General features: G+C 38.2%; 1 protein-coding gene across 3 annotated transcripts in view; it reads right to left on the bottom strand.

Annotated features, from left to right (window-relative positions):
- The window catches only part of hyd (E3 ubiquitin-protein ligase hyd), a 51,216-nt gene extending 25,899 nt beyond the window's left edge, over positions 1-25,317 (bottom strand). The window contains exons 1-18 of one of the 3 annotated variants that reach the window (XR_010858132.1): positions 25,131-25,317; positions 20,673-20,873; positions 20,075-20,315; positions 19,517-19,734; positions 18,972-19,150; positions 15,084-15,289; positions 14,391-14,576; positions 13,784-13,960; positions 12,416-12,534; positions 11,762-11,908; positions 11,400-11,587; positions 10,830-10,993; positions 7,911-8,091; positions 6,777-6,931; positions 5,707-5,986; positions 4,413-5,355; positions 3,928-4,216; positions 1,969-2,124 (exon numbers count right to left, since the gene is read on the bottom strand). Coding sequence is in view for 2 of the 3 variants with exons in the window: in XM_067133160.1 (XP_066989261.1) it covers positions 1,969-2,124; positions 3,928-4,216; positions 4,413-5,355; positions 5,707-5,986; positions 6,777-6,931; positions 7,911-8,091; positions 10,830-10,993; positions 11,400-11,587; positions 11,762-11,908; positions 12,416-12,534; positions 13,784-13,960; positions 14,391-14,576; positions 15,084-15,289; positions 18,972-19,150; positions 19,517-19,734; positions 20,075-20,315; positions 20,673-20,873; positions 25,131-25,192 (4,092 nt within the window). In the remaining variant the exon portion in view is untranslated. The remainder of the gene's footprint in view (positions 1-1,968; positions 2,125-3,927; positions 4,217-4,412; positions 5,356-5,706; positions 5,987-6,776; positions 6,932-7,910; positions 8,092-10,829; positions 10,994-11,399; positions 11,588-11,761; positions 11,909-12,415; positions 12,535-13,783; positions 13,961-14,390; positions 14,577-15,083; positions 15,290-18,971; positions 19,151-19,516; positions 19,735-20,074; positions 20,316-20,672; positions 20,874-25,130) is intronic. The other 2 variants (XM_067133160.1, XM_067133161.1) reach the window with 2 other exon arrangements.
- Positions 25,318-26,308: the final 991 nt, after the last annotated feature.

The raw sequence follows: 26,308 nt of genomic DNA, 5'->3' as shown, positions 1-26,308 counted from the left end.
ACTTACACCATCTATCAACACTTCAAAAATGCAAACACTCAAGTCTTTGGATACATTCTTATTCCTCACACAGGAGAGAAAAACAATTATTTTTACCGTAGCAAATTTTGCCAGACCTGGAACTACTATCCAGGTCTGGCAAAATTTGCTACGGTAAAAATAATTGTTAAACACATTCATATGTCTAACCCTAAAGCAGACACTTTAATATTTATATAATTACTTTTCATTATTTACAAAGAGTAAAGACATTAGGTGACAAGGAATAAGTTTGGTAAAATCTGGAGACAATCAAAAGAAATGTCTAAATTTCAAGAAAAAATATGAGGTGCATTACATTCCCATAAACAGGGCTTTATATTTCAATACACAAAATCCTTCTCAAATACTGGGCTCAAAACCACTGCTAGTCATTCTTTCTCTAACTCTGCAAAAGAACCATTATTACAAAAGAAGTGGGACAAAATTCAGGGGCAAAAGCATCAGGTGTTGATGTATATATATATATAAAAAAAAGTGCTGCTTATGTGGAAGACTAGTTCTGTCACATAATCGTAATTGCCTGATTTAAAAACAGTAAGATTTTGCAGCTGACAGGCCTCAGTTTCACAACGTGAAAGTACCCAATGGGCTACAAACCTTTGTGCATTTTGGGTAATATAATCAGTAGTTATGTAGCAGCAAATACCTTGAATACTCAAATTATTTTACTCATTTATTAGACAAACTATAACCATGAGGACTGAAAAAATAGTTATTGGTCAATTTTCCAGTTCTATTGACCCTGATGTATAGACCTTAACCCTTACTGGATAGGCATGATCATGTGAGGCACAATAATAGCTCTACAATAATAGCTCTACAGTGGGGTGTCTCAGGTGAGAATCAATATTTCGTGCCATATGGTTTGAACAAATTTTGTGGGAAAAATGTTCATTTCACTTCAATGGGCCATAAATGACTTACGGCAACTCTAGTAGCTCAATACAGGATAGAGGTGGATCAGTGTGACTTGAGATTTCATGGGGCAATGTACTGCACCTTCCTACCTCAGGACGTCTTGTTATCTATGTGCTCATAAATATACCCATGGATTGCTGTTGGTTTTAGTTCTAGTCTTTTAAGATAGTATGTCAGCTCTATAATTGTAATTTTGCAAAGTAAAGTGCAAAGAAATATTAAAAAATACATGTATACCTTACAAAAAGGTACTGCATCTCCCCATCTCAGTACATCTCATAAATATTTTACCATAATATACTCAGAATTTGTTACTGATTTTCGTTCTTATCTGTTATGATATTGTGTGAGCTGTAGTTATAATTTTACAGAGCAGAATAAAAAAAATTATTACAAAAACATGTACAACTTAGTAAAATTTGCATATTTTTACGAGTGTCTTGGAAAAGAGGCCCGGCACAGGGTTCGAAATATTCACTTTCAACTTCCTGTGGAAGTTACAAAATTTTTTTTAGAAAATTTTTTCTTGCACCACATGAATCTGCGTATCTTCCTCTTTACATTGATGTTTTTTCTTAAATTGACCAACCTTAAAATCTGCCTGCTCAAGGAATAGATTAGAATATAGAATTTAGGCCAAAGGCCAGGCACTGGGACCAATGGGGTCACTCAGTGCTGAAAGGGAAACTGGCAGTGAGAAGGTTTGAAATATGTAACAGGAGGAAAACCTCAAAGCAGTTGCACTTTGAAACAATTGTTAGAGAGGGAAGAAAGTCAGATGGAAGGAAGAGAATATGAACGGATATACAGTAAAAGAAATGAGTGAGGTTGCAGCTAGGGGCCAAAGGGACGTGCAAAGACCCTTAAGTAATGCCTACAGTGTACCACGTGAGATGCACTGATGGCACTATCCCCCTACGAGGGACTGCTCAATGGGTGTGCTCAATATATATTTTAGGCCCGGCATGTAAGGGTTAATATTAAATGGTAAAACTATACACAACTTACCTTTTCTGCTTCTTGCTTTCTCCCAGGGATGCTGTCATTATGGAGTTCCCTTATTAACGTGTTGATCAAGGCAGTAACCATTGTGTCTGCAATCATCTTTCTTTCTTCGTCATCACTATTAATGAGCTGCTTCAGCTTCAAGTTGCGATGCTCAGCCTTCAAAAGGGAAGCAATAATGATTTTAATTTCAAAAAGTTAAAATATATCTTATGTCTCACCCCAAAATAGAAAAAATCATCAATTTTTAAAAGCTTTATAATACAGATATATCACAACTAAGAAAAATTTTAGTTCAAAACACCTTTAGCCTCTTAAACATTGAATCATTAAGAGCATCACAGCAGGGATAAAATATCCATTTCAATAAACCAAGATCCTTCACCAAAGCTAGTAACATGGACCTCAATATACAAAAATCTTGCACATGTAATGGTTGATAATTTAAATAAAAAACACTTCTGCAAACAGTATTCTCTTTGATGAAGTAATCAAAACTAATTCTAAACCACACACAAAAAAAGTCACACTAAATATCTTTTTAAAAGCATTTAGTAAAACGATAGCTAGTGCATTTGTCTTTAAAACAAAACTTCGGGTAATACTTTACAAAGATTGCACATCCTATATCTTGATAAATAGCCCCTTACATGCAAAACATTACAGAAGAAAACTTATTCTCCATCCTAAAATACGACCATTAAGACATATAACAGACAGAAATACGACAATTTCTTTACCACACCATTTTGTTACAAAACGTGATTTTTCTCAAGTCTCAAGTAGTTGTTACCAGTGACACGCTATGCTGCTCTCCAGTAGTTCTTTTGGTCCCCGCAGTACGTCGTTACGGTCGGGGGCATTTTGAAGGTTAGGTCAAAGGCTTGTACGCATACCCAGACCAGGTTTGGGTCACTGCACGTGCAGTTTTTTTCTAATTGACCTATCATATTCTCCAATTTAGATTTGATCCAGGCCAACCAATCATAGGCCTAGGATTATACCAGCTAGGCCTTGGTTTGTCGGCCTTGCTCTGAATTCGTCCATTTGATTTCTGCCCGCGAACGCAATGGATCTCTGTCTTGGTTGTGATTTAAGTGTAGTAGATATCTCTGTTATATCTAGGGATAGGAAGTCCACCCTTGAATTTTTTGCAGGGCACAAAGTGTTAAATTTGATTTATAAATGCCATTGTTGCCTTAATGTTGCCAAATTAAGAAAAAAATAATTGATTCCCCAGCGATAAAGTCTACAAGAATTCAGCTGGTCGCTGAGCACATTGTCGCCTTAATATATCAGGGCTGACCGGCATGTGGTTTGAGAACGTCCACATTTCCGTTCAGCAAGTTCTTCCATCTGTTTCGTGAATTCCTCCGTTGTGTTGGTTCCCCCGACCCAATAACCCCGGATTCCCAACATCATCCCCCTTACTGTTTGTTATAGGATTTTGCATGTTCACTTACTGCATGGTTAAGGTAATTACGCCAAAATAAACATTTTTCGTACATTTTCTAGTGTGAAATAAGCTGCGCAACTGTTATAAAGTTTTACCAAACTTTGTTTATGGTTTATCCTGAGGTGGTAGCAATAAACCTGAATTAGGCCAGTGGAGATGGGTACAAAATAGCAACGCAAGACTTGCAACCTCCCCCTTAGTAAAAGGTAGCACACAGACGAGGTTACTCCCCTGTCCAAAGGAACCATGGTTGGCTATAAAAAAAAATAAAATTAAGGCAACTAAGTTGTTGTTATCAAGTGTTATTACTCAAAACAGGCTACCAAGAAAATATAGATCATTCACTGAAGGGTGGAAATTAGAGCAAGGCTAAATTAAAGCTGGACAGCTTAGGTGAGAGGATACAAGAGCAATGCACCTGGAAGCCATTGCCCACAGCAAAGAAACTTTGGTACAAGAAACAGTGCAGCAATACCTACATAAAAAAAAAAATAATTGTGGTCTACCTTGCCTACCTGGGTTGCTAATTTGACTAGCAAACAGTAGGTGAATTTATCCAGATGTGTGGTATGGCCCTGAAACTGCATGAAGTGGATTTCATCTGTGGACGCAGCTGTAGGAGGAGTCTCTTCCTTGTGGCCCGTCATGATCATCGCTCTGACGGCAGCCCAGTCGCTCAAGAGGCGCTCTAAAGCCCGACGACTAAACTTGGGTGGCTCTAAATCGTGGTCCGGAACTTCCAAATTGACGACGTCGGACAAGGTATTTTTGCGTGTTGAGGAAGATGATCGGCACCTGATTGAAGTAAATTTAAAGTAAGTAACTATACCTTTATTATAATCGATGACTACTTTACTCTCTATGCAAGAGACACAGCACTTGACATTACATTAAAATCTGACAACAAATTTCTCTGGATAAAGTATATATATCAAAAGCATGCACATAAAACTCTAACACTTCTCCCAGAACACTGGAAATTTAAACTAACCTCTGCCACTGCTTTTGTTCTGTGACCTGGCGCCCAACGGTTTGAACAAGAAATAGAAGTAAATTCTCTCCTCGGCCATTGGGTAAATTCACTAGATCTGTTTCTGTGATGAGTCGTGACAGGAGGTCAAATCGAGCTGCCTGGTGCCCTGATCGCAGGGCTTTACACTTGCACTTCTCCCAACAATCACAGTATGCTGTAGGAGAAGTCTTCTTTAGCTTGCAGTCATGACCCTTGTGGCATACTCTTGCACATTCTGTACAACAACACAAAGACCCAACAAGCCCACATGTTCTGCACTCAAAAATATCCTGATTGATATGTTCAGCACCAGTCCATGTGAAAGAACATGTGTCATTATAACAAAGAACATGAAGCGGAGAGTCATCAGGGTTACTGCCCCTAGGGAAAATCATCTGCGAGACAGCTCGTCTCTCACTCTCAGAGTCCATTGCGCTGTCATGAGCGACACGATGGATTACGTCAAAGAGGATCAAGGCTGCCTGGTAAGCTCTTCCCGACACGGCCAGCATGAAAGGGGTGAACCCGTTAGAATCTCTTGCTATCAAAAGGTTCCGAAGGTGGGGAGCAAGTGCAGGACTATCACAAATGTTCCTCAGTATTGTTAAGGAATACGACTTTCGTTCATTTGGATCCGACACTCCCAGAGTTGGCATGCTAGGACCTGGGGTGGTTTTGGATGACGAGGGTGTCATAAGATCATCCTCAGGTCCTGGTGCGCTTGCTGTGTCATTAAGCGATTCTGAGGAATTTGGAGGCCAAGCAAAGCTCCCCAAGATGGGATCCTTCTCCAGAACACTTTCACCTTCAGTTTCTTTACTTGTAACAGGACAACATGCTGATATACAGGCATGAAGAATGTTTCTATTGCCATCACACTTTTCTTCTACAATAGATTCTGTGGTGAGATTAGCAACTCCACCTAAAATGTAAAAATTATAATTATTACAGATTAATTTACTATTACATTTCAATCACACTTTAGTAGTTAGACTAGCAAATGTTAAAACTATAATGATCATAGATTTAGATCACATCTCAAATACTCACAAATGACTTGCCCATATAGTTTTAACTTTTAAAGACAATAAAATTAGAGTAAGGTAAAATGAAAAAGGTTGGACATCTAAGTAAGCAGACACCCAGAACTTATAGCATCATCCGCAGTAGCATTCAAGGCATTACTGACAGCACCTCGAAAATCCTTCCAATTATTCCATAAAATCTTACTTCACTCCACCTAAAAACCGCCAAATTTCATGAAATATCGTACCTGCTGGTTCATTCTCAATGAGAGCCAGGACCTGTCTCACACCTTCCGGATCACACCTAAGGATCTTAGGCATTAAAGTTTGTGTGTTGAGAGCTAAGACAAGCAAGGCAACGTGGTTCTTTTGATGAGCCCCTGCACCGTGAAGGAAGTGAGTTGCTACCCCCAAGCAGGAAACGGGAGGTAGATCTGGCCAATGCGGATCTTTTATAGATTCTACGCAGTCCTTACTCAAGGGATAAATAGTACTATTTCCATCCCGGAGGATAGCAACATTCTCACTCTGAAAAAATAAAAGAGAAGAATGTTCATTAGGATCCCAACAACTTTTTAGTAGCTTACACAAATACCAGCTTTCATTTTAAAATTCAAAGGGCTGGACAGGATGTTTTGGTCTTCAATCAGGGGGCTAAAACTGGGACAAGACAAAGTTGGATGTCTAGAGGTTGAAGTAAATATGGGAGAGTAGGGAATGGCAATTCTACTTATGAAAAACCTCTCCATCATACAGATCTATGAAAAAGTAATATTTTATACAATGACCTATAAGGTAGTAAGCTTAACTTTTTTACCCAGTTCAGGGTAAAATCTAAGATAGATAGAATATAAAATTCAAGCCAAAGGCAAAGCACTGAAATGGAGATTGACAGTTAAAAGGACATAAAGGTGTAACATGAAGAAAACCTCGGAGTTTCACTATAAATCAATTGTTAGGAGAGGGTGAAAAGTAAGATGGAAGAAGGAGAATATGAACAAAGGTACAGTAAAAGGAATGAAAGGGGCTGCAGCTCGGGGCCGAAGGATGCTGCAATGAACCTTAAGTAATGCCTACAGTGCACTGCGTGAGGTGCACAGACGTGTAAAATCTATGCATTATACAGGAGAAAAAAGTAGGAACCTGACACTGAAAACAAGCTTCTTAAATGACGTAAGGTGATATGACTCACGAAAAGTAGAAAAAAAAAAAAGGCCAAAAGCATGGCAAAGAGGTCTATACAGAACTGAATTATCTACATCTGGCAATAAAAAAATTAGATAAATACCAATTACTCAATAAATTGTCTATTCCTTACCTCTCCAGTAATAGTCAAGGATATAGCTGACGGCTCTGTACCCATAAAAGCCGTGCTGTCGGTGGGAAACACACACTCCTGCTCAGCTTTCCCAGAGCTAAGATTGTATATGACATACGAAAGACGGCTGCCATTTTTAACAATTGCATGAACGCCTGTTAAACAAAGCAGTAGCTTAACATTTGTGGATTTATTATTTTCACATTAAACTCAAAAACTCAACTCTACTAAATGATGTAGAACCTTAAAGTGAACAATTACTGAATTTGAAGGTCAAACAAACAAACACAAATATTTTTCTAAAAAACTGCCTCTTTAAGAACAACAAAAGCAAAATTCATTTACATAAAAACATGCTACAATTAATTATTCACATTTTTTCAATCATGTCATCATATCAAAGGACAACAGAATTTATGGTAAACAATCCATATAAATACATGAACTTCTCTTTTATCACAAGTGGTCTATTAACTTAAAATAAATTACATTGCTTTCCAAAGCATGAAGAGCTAAAATTACTATTAAAGCACAATACAAATCATGTTTTCCCTGTCAGTGATGAATAACTGAAATTCTTATAATGTCTTCTGCATTAGATGAACTGCCATATGCCTAACCACTCAAAAGCTCCATGCCAGAGAAAACACTACAGTAACATATGCTATTTCCACGCTTATCACCAGAAAATGACCTAAGCACATGATGAAACTACACACAGGGCAATAAGATAAATCTGACGTCAAGTGGTGTAACTAGCATTAGCGGCGCCCTCAGGCGCACTCTGAAAGTGTCGCTCCATTCTTGTGCCAAAAAGTACTGAAGCGGTGAAAATTAATCGTACATTTTAAGCCCTAACATCTCAATTATTTATTTCATAAAGTTATAACAAAAACAACAGCAATTTACAAGAGAACCCTAAGAGCTTTGTTAGAAGCAAATTTGCTAATAACAACATCAAAGACCAACTGATTAGTAATTTCATGCTCTACTGACAATATCGCAAGGTTTGACAATCCGAGCTGCCAACCGCCCTGCGCCCCTAATTACGGCCCTGAAGACGTCTAGCACCATAAATGCAAAATCTGACACGAATTTATAAATGATGATGAATCCAAAACAACCCAAACTTACCTCTGGCATCCACAGCAACTGTAAGAATCTGTCCTTGCTCAATGACTGGTATCCTTTTGGGTGTCTTCTGATAGCAGTCAGGCACCCTGGGATTTCCCCCTGCTCTTATGACTTGTAACTGGTCTCGGTGAATGACCCGCAGATTTCCTTTACCTTCCTTTGTTTGAGGTACAACAACAACCTACAAGAGGACATATTTCATTATAAGGTTGTTTGTCAAACCACTGAGCAAAAAATGGGAGGGCTAGATTGGAAAGGAAAGAGAGAGCTCAAGGCTTCTAAAAAATGTTCCAGGATAGTCATCTGCAGTATGTGCCACACTTAACCCTTAAACGCCTACTGGACTATCATACGTCGACTAAAATTGTCTGTTGGGTGCCAAGTGGACGTACCGTACGTCGACTACAAAACATTTCAACCTTCGGTCAACTTTGACTCGACCGAAATGGTCGAAAAACGCAATTGTAAGCTAAAACTCTTACATTCTAGTAATATTCAATCATGTACCTTCATTTTGCAACAAATTGGAAGTCTCTAGCACAATATTTCGATTTATGGTGAATTTTTGAAAAAACTTTTTTCTTACGCCCGCACGGTAACTCGGCCGAAAATTTCAGAAATTCTTTCGTCATTTTGTCGTAATTTTTGCACTGTTCTATATTAGCCGTTACATAAAGTTTTATATATGAAAATGTGCGCAATTTTATGTACAATACAACAGAAAATAACTCATGGTTGTAGCTTTTATCAGTTTTGAAATATTTTCATATAAATCACGATAACTGCCAAAATTTCAAGCTTCGTCAACTTTAACTCGACCGAAATGGTAAAAACGCAATTATAAGCTAAAACTCTTACATTCTAGTAATATTCAATCATGTACCTTCATTTTGCAACAAACTGGAAGTCTCTAGCACAATATTTCGATTTATGGTGAATTTCTGGAAAAAAAAAACTTTTTCCTTACGCTCTGCGCGCCGCTGTAACTCAGCCAAACATCTCAGAAATTCTTTCATCATGTTGTCGTAATGTTTGCATCGCTTTTACATTAGTCGTTACATAAACTTTTATATATGAAAATGTGCGCAATTTCATGTAGAATACAACAGAAGATAGCTCATGGTTGCAGCTTTTATCAGTTTTGAAATATTTTCACATAAATCACGATAACTGCCAAAATTTCAACCTTAGGTCAACTTTAACTCGACCGAAATGGTCAAAAAACGCAATTGTAAGCTAAAACTCTTACATTCTAGTAATATTCAATCGTTTACCTTCATATTGCAATAAATTGGAAGTCTCTAGCACAATATTTCGATTTATGGTGAATTTTTGAATAAAACATTTTCCTTACGTCTGCTCGGTAACTCGGCCGAACATCTCAGAAATTCTTTCGTCTCGTTGTCATAATATTTGCACCGTTTTATATTAGTCGTTACATAAAGTTTTATATATGAAAATGTGCGCAATTTCATGTACAATACAACAGAAAATAACTCATGGTTGTAGCTTTTATCAGTTTTGAAATATTTTCATATAAATCATGATAAATAGAAAAAATTCGACTTTCGGTCAACTTTAACTCAACCGAAATGGTCGAAAACTGCAATTGTAAGCTAAAACACTTACAGTCTAGTAATATTCAATCAATTAGCTTCATTTTTCAACAAACGGGAAGTCTCTAGCACAATATTTCGATTTATGGTGAATTTTTGAAAAAAACATTTTTTTACGTCAGCGCGTTACGAATTCATGCATCATTTTGTGATAATATTCTCACTGTGTTGCTTTGATCATTTTACAATTTGTTACATACCAAAATCATCGCAATTTAGTGTACAATACAACTAAAAAAAAATTAACTCATTAGCTTTAACCGTTGTGCTTACAGCGCGATTTGTATACAATTATATGAGTTTTTTTTTTTTGCTGTCATATATTCCAATATTTATATATGATAATGATATTTTTTTTCATTTCTGATGGTTGCATACTAAACTTCAGGCAATGACAAAAAAAGGAGCCAAAAATGAACTCTTAATCTTAAAAACTAAGCGTGCTGTGATTTTTTGAAAAAAACTTTTTTTTCACTTCGGCGCTAACTCACCGAATGCCGCCGGCATACGGGAGACATTTTTGTAAATAGAAGCTCGGCGTTTAAGGGTTAATATATTGTGTTAATATCCCAAATGATGAACAAACAGTGGTACTTTGCAATAATGCATCACAGTATTCAGATTATTGTGTCTAACACTGTGTTGAAGAATACGCAGATTTCTCTGGGATACACAAATCTACTGGTTTAATGGTTTTGCATCTACAATGAAATTTCTGCAACAATGAAGTATCCCTATTTTTATACACAAAGAAGACTCTTCTATTGGAAATTCACTCCCATAACTCAAGTCTATACCTTAGTAAAAATAATTCATGTCACAATTCATTTTTATTTTCATTAAGCAAAAATCACCAACCAAAAGTATTTAATTCACACTGCTGGCCAGAAGAGTTAGTTCATGCATAAAATTAAACCACTTTCTACTTTATATGTGTTACTAACAGTATTATAACTGGATAAATAGATAAGTTAAAGATTTTCACGATACTTCTTTAACAGGACTGTTCCAAAATTTGTCACCCACTATTAGTTGAAATGAAGTTACATAACTCAGTTTTACATTGAATAGTATGTACTATATTGGCCATCCCTCTGGGGCTTATGCATTTGGACTCAGCGGTATGGTTAAAATACTTCAAAATACAAAAGTGTACTGCATTCCTTCCATACATATGCAGGACTAATCATACTGAAATTTTAATTTCCTACAAATGTGGAATGCTAAGGAAATTCCAGCAACCAAAAGTGGCACTTACTATGAATTAACCTGCATAACCTGGATCGCTAACAAAGGATATTACCTGGATTCCATCGACAGCAAGAACCTCTCCAATAGGAACTGGTCTTGTATCTTCAACGAATATCACATCCCTCAGGGGCCATTCCTCTTCGTCAAAACGCTCTATGTCATCTCTGGGAGTAGGTCTCTTGCGTCCCTTGTAAGATGCTGGAGATGTTATAGACCCTACGAAAATAAAATATATAGGGTGGTTAATTCCCAAAGGTCATTACTTTAAATATTTACAGTTGGCTGGTCTTGACTGAAAGGGAAACTTAAACATGATGGATGAGGAACTTCAGACAGGAAGCAATATAGCCAAGAAACCAAATGAACACTGTCAAGAATCTGCAGTAAATACCTGACCAAGGGTCCTCTGAGTCCTCTACCATAAAGATCTACATTTATGAATTATATTCTTAACCCAAGGAGCGCCATTTACATAAGGATAATGCAATGCTGACAAAAACAGGAACGAGGTCCACTTGCACAATACTAAGATTTCGTCCTTGAGACTACCGACCTAACAGCAGGCATTAGCTTATCATTAATAATGTAAATGTGATGGCGAATAATAGCCAGTAATATTTACCTGTATCCGAGCAAGTGCTTGACGCTGGCGATGGAGGTGGGGGCATATCCAACTTGTCTGATGACTCCTTGCTGTCTCCGCATTTCAGTATTTTGGCAACAGACCCTAACACTTCAGGGGCTGTGGTTTTCTTCTCACCAAGTCCACTGCTGCCACTACTCCCACTCCCACAATTACTATTTGAACCACTTGGAAAACAAATAAAACCAATATTTCAACAAAAATACAGAAAGAAAACATATTGATGTTGGCAACACTTTCGACTGACAGATGGCAACACTAAGATACGAGTCATGAATAGTACTCAATTCTATAGCAATCACTTAAAAAAAAAAAAAAGAAACATGAAATGTTGTCAATACCTTTGTGTGGAGGAAGCACTGCTGCCTGTCTGGAAGGTATTACTACTGCCACTGCTGCTTCCGCTACTGCTGGTCCCACTGCCCATGCCACCTGACAAGCCAGTGCTACAACCACTATTGACCCCTCCTGGGGGAAGGATTTTGAACCTGAAAAAGGGGATTGGCATAACAGATTTACCCTTAATCTTCCTGCATTCTGAAGTTTAAATCACCAAAAGTCTTTCAGAATAGAATGGAATATAGAATTTAGGCCAATGGCCAGGTGCTGGGACCTATGAGGTCATTCAGAACTGAAAGGGAAACTGACAAAGGTGTGAAAGGTGTAACAGGAGGAAAACCTTGCAGTTACACTGTGAGACAGGTGTTAGAGTAAGAAGGGTCAGACAGAAGAAAGAGAAATACTGAATAGAATGAAATCAAACAGAAGTTATAAAATAAGAGGTCACAAATCTGATGAAACAAGAATATCTAACTTCAAAGTGTATAGCAAGGATGTTCTGAGTAAACATGAGCACCATCACTAAGAATATTCAAGGTAACATAATATCTTGTTCCAGCTACAAGCAACCTGAAATAAAGGCTTACAGTACATCCACTGTTCTCAACAACGGAGTTCAGCTATAATGCAAAGTATCCTTGTACAAATAAACTGACCTGCAAGTATCACTGAGATTCCAAGCTGCATTAATCAATTGGCCTATTTTGGGTACACCTCCTGAGGTTGAAAATGCCAAGGCACCTGGATGGTACATTGGGGAAGATCTCATTCCAACCTGATTAAAAAGAAAGTTTAGTTAAGCATATTTGGTTTCCATACTCAGTTATTATATCAACATTTACAATTAGTTATCCATGAAATGAGTTCTTCGAGTCTTCTCTCTCCTGTGCTCATTTTTGCCCAATTGCCATCAGGTCTAGGTCTTCACCTATCCCCCTTTCTTTATAATTTCCTGCGCATTCCTACAGGCCTCATCCAATCTTATCACACTGCTACAATATCTCAAAATGGGATCTTATGTCTTTCTTTTTGCAGACTCTTTATACCTCAATCTTCCCAGCATTGCTCCCACCATGAAAAATAACACCCTATGACCATACCTTTTAAAAAAACCACAACTTTCCATGTCAGGGCACTTGTTTCTGCTGCATAAAGTAGTATAGGCCTTATGTGCATCCACCATAGGTCTTTGCTTTCTTTGTTATTGGGGCATTTTTATTCATTTAGTAGTCTAACTTTCTCTATCCTTTCTGTCTATACTGCAGCTATTCCCATTCTTTCTGCTCTCTCAGCTTTCAGTCTAGTGCCCCTCAGTGGTAACAGAAAAGCTCTACTCTTTCAAGACTTGCCCATCTACCATACGCCTAACAGGGGCACTCAGCTCCAACAATCCTCCATTTGCTCTCGTAATGCACATCAAGCATCAAAAACCTCTTACTCCACGTACACTCTGCAATTCTGGGTACCAAACGTGACACAATCTTTACATTTAACGCACAGTTCTAAGTTTACCCCAAAAACCTTCCACTTACACGGCCACTTTCCAGACTACTTTTTCCTTTGCCCCCTTTTCCAGTCCTCTCCTCCCCATTCCACTCTTCATTCTTTTAAACATTTCCATCATTGCTTCCTCAGATTCTGCTGTTAGCACTAGGTCATAAAGCTTGCACACAAAAAATTTCAAATGACAATAAAGGGCCTTCCACAAATTATTCCGGATGGAAGAGATTTAAAACCAACAAACCTGACACATTATCACTAACGTACACTTGGCTGTGTCCATGCAGGTAACAAACTTTAGCCTGTAAAATTTCTTATCTATCACTATTGACTCTTTATTATTTCTCACTACTTCATTCACAAAACAAGTACTACATACAAGAAAGCCTATGAGGAGTTGTTTGTGGAAAGCCCCCCTAGATAAAACTGGTCACCTTCCTTGAAGTAGCCAAGCTCAATAACCTCATACAAAAAATACTTCCATAAATTAAGAAATGTGAATAAGAAAAATTCAAGTACTTCACCTGTACTCCTTCTGTGATTTCTGAACGTTGTTTACGACTTTTACTTCTGAACTTCTCCCACAGTTTTTTCCTCTGGTTGAATGGCAATACTCCCCACCAAAACAAGGACCCCGATTCACACCAAGCACACGTGTACAGCTGGCAAGTGTGTAATGACAATATTCTGTCATTCTGAAGCTGTAAATGAAAAAATGACAAGAATTAGGTGATAACAGATGCATCAATACATGTTTAGTCTTTCACAATTTCAGTAATATGTCACGGAAAATGACTAAATGACTGAAAGTATATTTAGTGCACTAAAGAAATCTCAGATAAATCAAAAGTTCCTATACAGTAGTAGGGATGGTTTATAGGATTTGCACATGAAGTATGGTTCGAGTACTTACAGAGCAATCTGGGATTTTGCTGATAACCAAAATGAACTGAAATGGAATAACCTATCCAGCGGTACAAAACCACACCAACCATGTGAAAACCAATTCCAAAAAGCTATTTTGCAAAAGAAAATTAAGAGCAAGGGAGACCAGCTACTGAAAACCACTGTCAAAAATCCAAACAAACAAATGACAGCCTATTCTAAGCCCACCTCCAATGCACCACTTACTTCGGGGAAATTTTGTGCTGGTTGTTCTAGTTTTGCTGCAACGTCAGCTAACGTCTCATCCAGCCACGTGGCAACTTTACCCGATTCAGTGGCAACGCTACATCTCACGCCAGCGGCGCTGATCGAAACTACCTTTTCCCCAACTAGCCCGAGAGGAACCGCCTTGGGATGATGTACATTTGGAATCTGGGAACAGAATAAATCCAATGAATTAAAGGAGGATTATCAAAATTATCAAGAGGTTAAATGATCACTGCATTCATCACCTTAAAAATAATAAAACCATTAAGTAAATTTTCTAGAAGAAGGCACACGTAATTTGTTCACAAGGGTTGAACCAGAACGGGTCCACAAGGAATAGATTAAAAGTAAAAGAAAAGGTGAAGCATTGATAAGCAATAAACCTCACAACAATATCAGCTCATATAAGGTAAATACTATAGCTCATCAACCATCTATGATGGGTTTTATTTTAAAACAAACAGATATTGTTCTTTCTGTTAATTATAAATGTTCCATTTCATTTTGTAGTTCCTATATATAATGCTAGCCATTATTTTTATCATAAGGAGGTTTACTATGCCGGCTCATTCTTCAAGTAAATCACGTTCCAGCACAGACACAATTCACACAAATATGCTCTACCAAATCATCTGGTTAAAATAAATAACATCAAGCACACTCAAAACTCGCCTCTGGGTGAACATAAGGGTCCTTGTCAGCCCATCTCCACTGGTAGACTTGGCCAGTGGTAGACACAGCCACCAGTTCTGAATGTAAAGCTGCAATGTGTAAGAACCTAGGGGGCGGATGACTGCCTTGTCTTTCTGGCCAGTACTGTAAGCTGTCTGCTACATCAATGGCGTCTGGCAGCAATGAATCTTTTTTCTTTGCTGTTTCTGAAAAAGGAAAAATTAAACTCTGAATTAATTCTATATCTTATTCCCCAATCTAGCTTTGCCCTCTTTGGATTTATAGAGCCAAACACCGAACATCAGAAAACTGCTCAACAAAACAAAATTGAAATATTTTGACTATCAGGAGAAATTTGGGTTCACATTCAGTCACTGTCTAAACCAGAAATCCAAAATCATATCAAGATAAAAAAATTTCAATCAAAATAACATGCAGTTAGTATGGTTTAAATGACCTTTATTAGTAAAATCATACATAGACAAGGCAAAGCAAAATTTTATGTGAAGTATAGGTTCAAATTTGGTATATGCTGTAATAGCAAGCACTGCTCGGCAATACAAAAACTTAAAAGAGCAACCTCACCAACAAAAACAAGAGAAAAAGTAGTAAAAATATCTACTGCAATATACACAGCAAATGGGTCACCATTAAACTGCAACGAAGAATTAGGGACACCAGAAATGGCTACAGAAATGTCAGCCAAAAAGCATTTTCATCCCTTCTCAACAAAAAATTACAAATGCTTACTAATCTACAAAAGTTTCTGCAGGAATGAAATTAATGTGGTACAGGAACTGCTTTTTAAACTTTCAAACAATCTTCATTAGTGAATTCTTCACAAAAGGCTAACACAATCAACCTTGTTTATTATTGGAGGACCTCCTTTTGGCCTTCCCTTGGTCAATCCAGCAGCAATATGTAACTGTTATTTAGTTTCTTTTAGCAATTACCCGAGTAATAACTTTGTGAAAATGTCTAATTTCTGCAAGTTTCACAGTTTTCAACAGTCCAGGTGAAGTCTATTCAAAAGTACTTCTTTCCACTATCTCTGTTACCTCTTGAGTCCATTAATATATTTTTCAAAGCTCATACAAGTATTCATGCTTCACTGCTATATTTCTGTATACATTTTACTCCCATTCCAGCTTCTTATTCATTATAACAACCTATGCTCAAAAGCATTTATATTCTAGCAGTATATACATGGAGTAGCATGGATAAACAATGCAGATACAATGAAAGCTAGCACGGATGAAACCAATCTATTTGTTTCTAGATGGGAGGAAAAAAGGGGGGAGACCCGCAAAGTGATAAAAGACTAAGCCCTTAATGTCCAAGAGGCAAGTTGTCTTACAGACTATGAGACAAACAGAGCAAGGCATGTAAGAGGGCCAATGTACTGCTGAGGTTTGTGCATAAGGTCCTGAATTTAGTTAGCATGATTAGATGGCACAGCTGGTTTCAGTGGCCAGATTAAAACATAATCATTAAGGATTCATCCTTGATTTAGAAGTCATATGAAAGGATGAGTATAGCTGTGACTTTTGCAACAAGTTTCTCTGAGGCCAGCCATTATTAGGGGCCAGAAAAACTAAACTCAAGGTCACCAATTTAAAAAAAAAAAAAAAAAAAACATTTATCAAATTAATTTGTATTTTTCATAACTAACAAACCCTCGGTCTTAACATTGTGACAAATCTTCTAGCGCCAGCTGGAATCCAGTAAAATCAATAAAATTATATATGCATGGGACAAGTGGAATCTCTCCTTAGCCACAAGTCAAGTGGGACCACCCACGCCCAAGCAGTACTCCGTGACTTCATCAGTTGCTCTTTTACTGCCTTTGAGCGAGGATGTACACCATTCACTTCTAGACAAAACGGATTCCTATCTCTACTTTAACCCTTGATGTGCTATTAATAAAGATTAACTCACAGAAGCTTTCTTTACACTTATTCCTGCATTCACCAAGATATACAAGCTAGTCATGCCCACAACAGTGACTAAAAAATAACATCAACAGACAAAACATGAGCAAAGTGTAAATGGAGCTTTGAGATTCCAATACAAGAGGACTACAGTAACCCTGCCAATTCGCGTTCTCACAATTTGCAGATTTCTCTTCGGAAGATATATACACATTATTCGTGGAAAATTCGCAGTATTTTTCTCAGAGAAATATTCACTAATTACTGCATTTTCAGGACTAAATGCACTTTTTGTGATAAAACTATTAAAATACTCGGGTACTGCATAAGCATTTTTTGAGTTTTTTTTGGTGTTTGAACTATCAAAATAGGCAGTTATAAGCGTTTTTAGAGGGGTTTTAAGTATCTGCGGATCGTAAGGGATTGTGGTAGGCTACACATCCCCCGCAAATACCGGGGATTGCCTGTATGGTTGTTTTTGCTAAATTGTGGCCTCTCAGTCACTGTCCAACCCCCTATGCTTTGTCAGTGTCTCCAGAACCCATCTGAACAATTCAAGCCTATTTTCAACCCTCACATCTCTCACAATTCACCTGCATAAAGAATTCTAACACACCAGCAACCTCTCTTGGCACCTGCGACTGTCAAGATCAGCTTCAAGCACCTCCTTGACTGATATCTCAACTGCCCAGGGAATGTGCATGTTTAACCAAGCTAATTTACATCTCATGGAGTAAAATCTTTTTCAGATACATAAAATAGGATCTGTTAAAAATGAGTAAAGAGGTAAAGATATGACGTTTGTCAAAGGGACATAACTTGTAACTTGAGATGAATTGCTAAAAGATAACATGTCTACACAAACATTCACCTACATCAGAAATTAACCAAACAAACAACTTGGAAAGTGAAGAAAACACCCGTCCAATTTAAAAACCTATGCACATTGTTAAAAGGGAACAGAATCCAAGCAAAAAGGCACCAACTAGGGAAAAATTTCCAGCCTATGTATCAAATTAATGTAGCTATAAAGATAGCATAGAAAAATGCAATGCAATTTTAATCTTTGGCATTTATTTCTATGACAAATTTACATAATGGACTTAAATAGATATAAAGCGTACAACTTGAGAGACAAAATGAAATAGTATTTGTTAAATTAGTTTCTTGTAAAAAGACTAAAATTGACCATGTGTTAGTGTATGGAAAAGGTTGAGGCACCAATGTAGGCATAAAACAAATGGAAAAAGCTGAGAGGTACCAATGTAAACATAAAACAAATCTCGAGGTAACTTCAGTAGAATATTGAAGCTGGAGAGAGAGAGAGAGAGAGAGAGAGAGAGAGAGAGAGAGAGAGAGAGAGAGAGAGAGAGAGAGAGAGAGAGAGAGAGAGAGAGAGCATACAACAAATCTCGAGGTAACTGCAGTAGAATATTGAAGCTGTAAAGAGAGAGAGAGAGAGAGAGAGAGAGAGAGAGAGAGAGAGAGAGAGAGAGAGAGAGAGAGAGAGAGAGAGAGAGAGAGAGAGAGAGAGAGAGAGAATGCAAACCTAGGACAAAGAGCTTCGTTGGTGAGAATCCCTAAAGCTAACCACAGCAGTAAAGTTTCTGATGTTGAAGAGAGAATCCAACTCATTGTGACTGAGGCTGTTTCTTTCTTTTTTTTTTTACTTATGACTAGCATGCCAACTCATTATGGTGAAAACGACCGAGTTTTCCTAAGTCAGTAAGAGGGGACACCACGTCTCAAAGCAACCCCAAATTTCCACTATGTGAAGAAAAAGAAAAAAGGAAAGCTAATCTACATGGTTTTCACCAAGTCAACAGTCTAGCCATAAAAGAATTCTGAATTTCAATGTTGTACAGCATCCATCAGTTTGTGACCAAAACATACATATTGCATCTCATCATAATGTTGAAATTCTAAACTTGCCTCATTCACATGAGCATAAACAAACCTGTGTGGGGTTGCGTGACTCTAACCGACAGCAGCGCGTTCGAGAGCCACTTACGGGGTCCCGAGTAATGACGGTCACGCCACCTCAGCTCTCGGTCTGCACGATGTTCAGATCCTCCAGACCCTGCAGAGCCTTCTCTGTCCCTCTCACCTGCTCGTCCTCGGCAGCCACCCGACCGGCTGCAATTATTCAAAAGGTCAATCAAATATCTTACATATTAAATGTTAAGACTCCCAAAAACTCTTAACATAATTCTTCTGGCTATCACTAAGACAGCACATGAAATGAAAGCAGCTAGAGAAATTTTACACATTGCAGACACTGATAAGTCATTACCCTGTTTTCAGGTGTTTTATGACCTAAAAAACTTGCTCAAAAGTCTACATACTTACGCAAAGACTATGGATCTACAAAAGTCTGAGAAGGACAGAGGTGGAAAAATACGCTACATGGAAATTTAGGTGACATGTCACAAAACAGAAGAGAATAAAAAAATTTCATCTGCCTACTTATCAAACCCCAATAAAGGTTGTCCAAGTTCATACCTTCTGACGGAAGAGTAACCAAACATGTCATCAGAGAACATGGCATCAGCGTCTATGATGACCGACGGATGATCTGCTGCCACAGATATTCCAGCATCCAAGAGGGAGATCAAGTCTTCTGGCACATAAGAATCACCACTCTCCTCTGGTTCTTCCACATCCTCATCGTCACGCGACAGGAGATTATTCACAGCGAGATTCACATCAAGGTTGGTGCGCTGAGGAGTGAGAGAACATTCCAATTAGTCACCCGTATATATCCTGGCAGAAACGTCCTTGTCCCAGTGTACAAGGCAAAATTTAGGTAGAAATCTTTAAAGAATCGTATGGCAGCCTTTGAAACTTCTCTCAACTTTTGCAAGGTGTTTGTACTTGTATTTGAAAAGGCAACAAGCCATTTTTTCCTTTCCTTCATATTTTTTATCTCTTTTACTTAATATTGCAATTAGGTTTAATGAAGGTTTCCTCAAGGACTGAAAACCTTGCATCTTTGTCTTTTTAGGGTTGGTTATGTAGAAAGAGTGGACGAGGACACATCTGGAAAAGAAGAATCCTCACCTGAAGTTCCCGTATGATGAGGTTACGACTTCTACCCTGCAACACCACTTGCGCTTGGGATATAAGCTCCTCTGGGACATACTGAGCAGGCAACATGGGGCGAGACGATCCCATAATAACACCAGACCCCCTTCCTCGTACTCCTCCAGAACCGGACGTAGTGCGTACAATCCGTCTGCCACCCGTGGACATACGGGCAGTGAGCTTCGTGCTATTCTGATTGCTACTCTTATTACAGCTCCTGTAAACATGTTGACCATTATAAACTTTATTCCTGCAAGAGATGACTGAAAGTAGTATTCACTGGATTATCACTAATTTACTAATTCAACTAAACCACTGAGCCTATTTATTTTGTTCTATCAGGAATGGAAACAAAAATGTTGAAACACAACACCTTTTCTAGCACAAAGCAGAATGGGAACATATAGAGAAAAAGAGTGATGTCTATCCTTAAAGGAAACAATAGCACCTAAAATATATGAAAAATTCATGAAAAATGTCATACCAAGCATGGACCAATATATAGCTCTAGTCTTCAAATGGTAGCTTACATCCTGCAAGAAACAAATTCCAAAATATTAAAACTTTAACTTACCCCTGCTTATTATCTGCCTTATTAAGGTCCAAGGCATCTGTGTTGATTGAAAATACCAAGCGAGCCACACGGCCATCTTCTGTCAAGACAGCAATATGCGACGGACCAATAGCCACCTGTCTGATATTTTCACGCAGTCCTGCTACTGCACTCACGCCAACACCCCCTGACCAGTTTAACCGAAGACCAAGTTCTTTCAGCCTGAAAAAATAGTACCTTTTTAGTGGTACATATAAATGTGAATGGATCTTTCCCAGATAGTGACCCCCAAGGGCTTTAACCAGTACGCGTCCACCTTTGTGACGTGTTTAGTACAAGCCCATTGGGAATGACCATAAAAACACAAACAAAAGACTGTAAATATCATAAAGATAATGACCCCCAAGAAATATTTGCCCTAGATAACAACCCCTGAACTTTGCTGAGGGTCACCATCTAGGAAAGGTCAAAGGTGATAAACAATATGATGTATGCAATCATTACCAAACAAGATACTTTTATAAAATACCAATGTTAAACACACCTGTAAATATCACCAAATAACTCAATTCTCTGCTTGTCTTACAATGTTAAAAAGCAAGAAAAGTTCATGACAAAACCAAAATACAGTATTTCAAAATGCAGTACATGCAAACTACAAAGGGGATAAAGTACGTTCCCTGACATGAGTCATTAACATAAATTAATGAGAAGCTGTGAACAGCACACAGCTACCAATAACCTTATGGATATGGCATACGAGTTAAACTTTGTAATAGGAACACCATTATAAATAGAGAAAGTGTACTAAAAACAATGTATATAACCTTACACGTAGGTACCTTGAGACTCTGACAAACATTTCCTAATTTTGCAACCAGCAACAATGACATCATTAGAAGCTACTGGAACATGCATAATTTTGTACACTGTAGTCACAAAATATCCTCCCACATAATGCAGAATGAATGTTTCAAGTTTACTACTACATAAATTGTAATATAAAAATATGAAGCAAATGCACACCGAGTTTAAAGATTAGCAACATTCACTTTCCTTTCCAAAAAACATCAGTTACTCACAAAAGGCCAATAATTTAAATACACAACCATGACCTAAAAATCAGAAGGAGCTGGACAGCTAAGATGGAAATTGCAAAACCACTGATGAGAACAAATGATATGCAACATAGTAGGGAGAGGACACTGCTAATAGCCATTCACAGTACAACAGAGTGAGCAGTCCTTATTGGGATGAAAAAACAAACCAACCACCAAGACACCTTCAAGAAATTCAATACTGTGAACATTGGAGACATTACTACCAATGCACTATAACAACAAATGCAGTCAAGGACTCAAGTATGTACATTTGAAATATATTAAGAGAAAAATTTGAAGCAATGGATTGTAAGGTCATGTTACTGTTAACCTTACCACCTTAGGAAATGAGAAAAAATCACATTACTGAATTCTATGACGTGTTCTTTCCCATAAATGCCATGTTTTGGTCTTCCAAGCCTAAAGCAGGGATTTATCGTAACCTGTAAGACAGGGTAACTTTTTCCTCATTTTCTACAGGTATACAATGAGAGAGAGAGAGAGAGAGAGAGAGAGAAACTCATCTACATCTACCCAGGACAATATAACATTAAATCATACTGGACGGTGGCCCATATATCCCAAACGGCCAATTAAGGGAAACCTTAAAAAATACAGACCAGCATTTTGAACAAGAAATCTAGCATGTGTACAGAAGTTAAACCAGAAATAAACAAATTGCAGATGATAATGAGCAGTTGCATCAAACGTAATTCGTCATCAGGAGGAGACTACATTACCGGTGAGTTTATAAAGGTTAAGGAATGCTCTACGAGGAGTGATGCTGCACACTGGGTGGTAAGGATAAGAATTGGAGTCAGTCTGATTGAATTGTATAGCTGGTGTGGTCATAATTGCCCAACTTTATAAAGGAAGGATTTATGCAATTTACAGTCGACCCCCGCCTATTTGCGGACTCACCTACTCGTGGATTTCTCTATGGGACATATATACACATTATTCGTGGAAAATCTGCCTATTCGCAGTATTTTTCATAGAGAAATATTCACAAATTACTGTACTTTCATATTTTCATGACAAAATGCACTTTTTGTGATAAAACTAAAATATTCAGGTATAAGCATTTTCAGAGGGTTTTTGGTGTTTTGAACTATCAAAATTGGGGATTATAAGCATTTTTTGAGGGGTTTTAAGTATTCACAGATTTTAGCTATTTATGGGGGGTAGTGGTACGCATCACCCGCGAAAACCGGGGGTTGACTGTAATTTTGAGTTAGAGATTTGAAATAACAACAGGTTTTTTTTATTATGACACCGCGTTCAGTCTTTGTTGTTCTTCGTGTCTACATGGTCTACAATTTAAGATATGGGTCAGTTTGAGATTTGAAATAACAACAGGGGTTTTTTTTTTTTATTGACACCGAGTTCAGTCTTTGCTGTTCTTCGTGTCTATATCACTTGGTCTACCCAACTGTACGGTTTGGTGCAACTTGAAGCATCACTGTACAAAGGCAAAGCACTGAAATGGAAATTGACAGTTAAAAGGACATAAAGGTGTAACATGAAGAAAACCTCGGAATTTCACTATAAATCAATTGTTAGGAGAGGGTGAAAAGTAAGATGGAAGAAAGAGAATATGAACAAAGGCATAGACACCCTGGACAAACTTTACAACTCCCTTAAAACATCACAATTAGGGTAGGCTCAGGATAGCCAAGTAGGCTACCTATAATATGCTTCGGCAACTTGCCTGGCCTATGTCATAAACAACGCTTACGCATGAGCCTATTTGCCTCCATTGCTGAACTCATGCTTGGCACTTTATGTGCCGTGAGCGCTGTTTGTGTGATAGGCTTAGCCCTAAGGGGGTAATCCTACAATTTGGGGGTCCAAATTCACTGCATTATGTAAAGTCAAGAGCAACACACAGATTTATCAAATATTTATTGATTCTTGGAAAACAATGAAAAAATTTGCAGTTTATCTGCTTACAGAAGATAAGATTGTAAAAAAACATGGGAATAGAGTGGGAACGTAAATAAACAAAAACATGTCTTAGGGGATACGGATGATCGTCTGTCAGTTTGATAAAATTAGTCATTATATTATTTTGTTATTTTCACATTAAATGGGTTAATGAAGTAGGTGAAGGCACTGTATATTCAAGAAATGTAGACAAGGTACGCTGTTAATTATATTGGGTGTTTGTAAAGGCAGTCCCCTCTCATTATGTTTGGAATAGCGCAGTGGTTCTTGCTGTGACGTCATAAGATGTAAGGAAGACGGTAGTAGGGAAAATGGTGATGTGAGTAGTCAGGAGTTAGCGGTGGTGACGATAGGTTGCGAGCGCTCTCGTTTGAGGTTTGTTGGTCGGTTCGCAAGTCTTTCTTCTGTTTGTTGGGGTCGTGAGCTGGCTTGGGCGAGCAGTGCAACGGAAACAGGTGCGTAAATTGAGTAACTGCTGCATGTTGGTCGGGCTGGGTGTTTATTCAACAGACCCATAGAATCTTGAGAAAATTGTAAATCTCTGCTTCCGTAAGCAGAAAACCTGTTAATTTTATTTGAAAGATACTTCTGTTTGCAGATCTGCTGAGAGAAGAAACCGAAAATAGACAAGAAAACTTAAACACATATATGGGAGCAGTGAATTTGGACCCCTAAACTCCACTGCCGAACTCATGCTTGGCAATGTGCATGTTGCAAGCGTTGTTTGCCTGGTATGCTTAGTCCTGATGGTAGCCTTACTTCATCAAATTGCTAAATCAGCAAAAATAGTAAAATAGTCTAGCCTAGGATTATAAAATATACTACATCTATGTTAATGTAACCAGACCAAATAACCTACGACCACTCGCTAGCCATGAGCCAAAGGACCTTCCCGAGGTCTCAACGTAGCTTCTCTGGTCCACCTAGGCCGAATTTAGGCCTCCACCTAGCCTAACCCAACCAAAGACTTGCCCAACAACATAGAAAGTCGTCCAAAATAGGCAACGCATTAGGCTAGCCAGAGTCAACCTCAGAGGTCATATTTAACCGTAAATACCCTTCATTTTCTGACCTTAGGTGCGAATTGGTCAGTCTGGGATAAGTCAGGCGAAGCTGAAACGAGCCGAAATAGCCTGGCATGCCGCAAGATAGGCAAGTCCAACATTTTCCTTGCCTCCTGTGCGTATAAAGGGTTGCCTAAAAGCCAAAGACATAAACCAAAATATGTTGCTATACGCGCGAATTGACGCCACATCCCGGCAACGAGTGGCGTAAACCATGCGTCAATTTCGCGGGCGTCTGGCAATCACGCCCACGGTCCCGTCGGGGCTAAATTGGGTGGAAAAGAAACGGGGAGAAAAACGGAAACAGCGAGAGAGACCAAAACGAGCGTTGGTCGAGACCCTTTATTGTTTTGGTCTTTTATGTCTACCTTTCGTTCAGCTGGTCCTCGGTCCCCGGCAAGGGGTGGATCACGCAGTGCAGGGAATTCATTCCTCAATAACCACACTACAACCGCCGGCTATAACAACAACACTAGCAAGACATGTTTTATCAGAAACTGCTGTGGGTTGACGAAGCACCACCACAATCGGCCATGTTGTCTTCTGATTTCGGCCCTCCGGAGTATCGTACGTCTCTCGGTGTCAATTCTCGTACGCCCCGTCGGCTTTTCCCAGTGGAAATGACGGGATTTCCTGCATATAAATGACATTTCCGGTGAAATGGCATCGTAAAATTGACTTTCCTGCTCACAAATGATATTTTCGATGAAACTGCTTCATGAAATTGACTTTTAAACCTATCAGATATTAATTTTAACGCAAATTTCTTTTCAGAATCGCGAAGTGAATCGAGAACGTTGCGTGAACCTCGTTCGCTTTTCCCGTGAAAGTGACGGAATTCCATGCACATAAATGACATTTCAGATGAAATGGCTTCGTAAAATTGACTTCTATGCCTATCAGATATTAATTTTAACGTAAATTTATTTGCCAGATGATTTCTGTCCCTCGCAGTATCGTACGTCTTTGCATCAATTCTCGTACGCCTCGTCAATCACTTCTAGTGAAAAAATGACAAATTTTAAAAGTAATTTGCATTTTTCCTAACACACAAACCATCGGTCTTTACATATGGGAGGATAAGGTCAGTTGATCTTGGCACCTTGACTTCCGAAGAAGTTTGATCAAAGTCCTTCTTTTCTCGACTTACTGGAGTTGGCACTGTTCAAGTACCCTGTCTTCTTGTACCCTTGAACAACCAAGGCATCTTTAGTATCCATTTAAATATGAAAATGACAGAGTTTCCCATGGAAATGAAAGAATTTTCCTTGGAAATGAAAGAATTTCCCTTGAAAATAAAAGAATTGCCCTTAGAAATGAAAGAATTTCCCTTGGAAATGAAAGAATTTCCCGTGAAAATGACATAATTTCCTGTGAAAATTAGAGAATTTCCCATGAAAATGAAAGAATTTCCTGCATATAAAAGGAATGCCCAATTTAATGACTTTATAAGATTGAATATTGTACGTGTCAGACATCAATTTCATGGCAAATTTCTTTTCAAAATCACTAAGTGAATTGAGAGCGTTGCGGGATACCATCCGCA

Source organism: Macrobrachium rosenbergii, chromosome 33 (genome assembly GCF_040412425.1).
Source record: "Macrobrachium rosenbergii isolate ZJJX-2024 chromosome 33, ASM4041242v1, whole genome shotgun sequence".
NCBI classification, from domain to species: Eukaryota; Metazoa; Arthropoda; class Malacostraca; order Decapoda; family Palaemonidae; genus Macrobrachium; species Macrobrachium rosenbergii.
The sequence above is the reverse complement of the archived record's forward strand: the minus strand, read 5'-3'. Positions and strand labels throughout refer to the sequence as shown.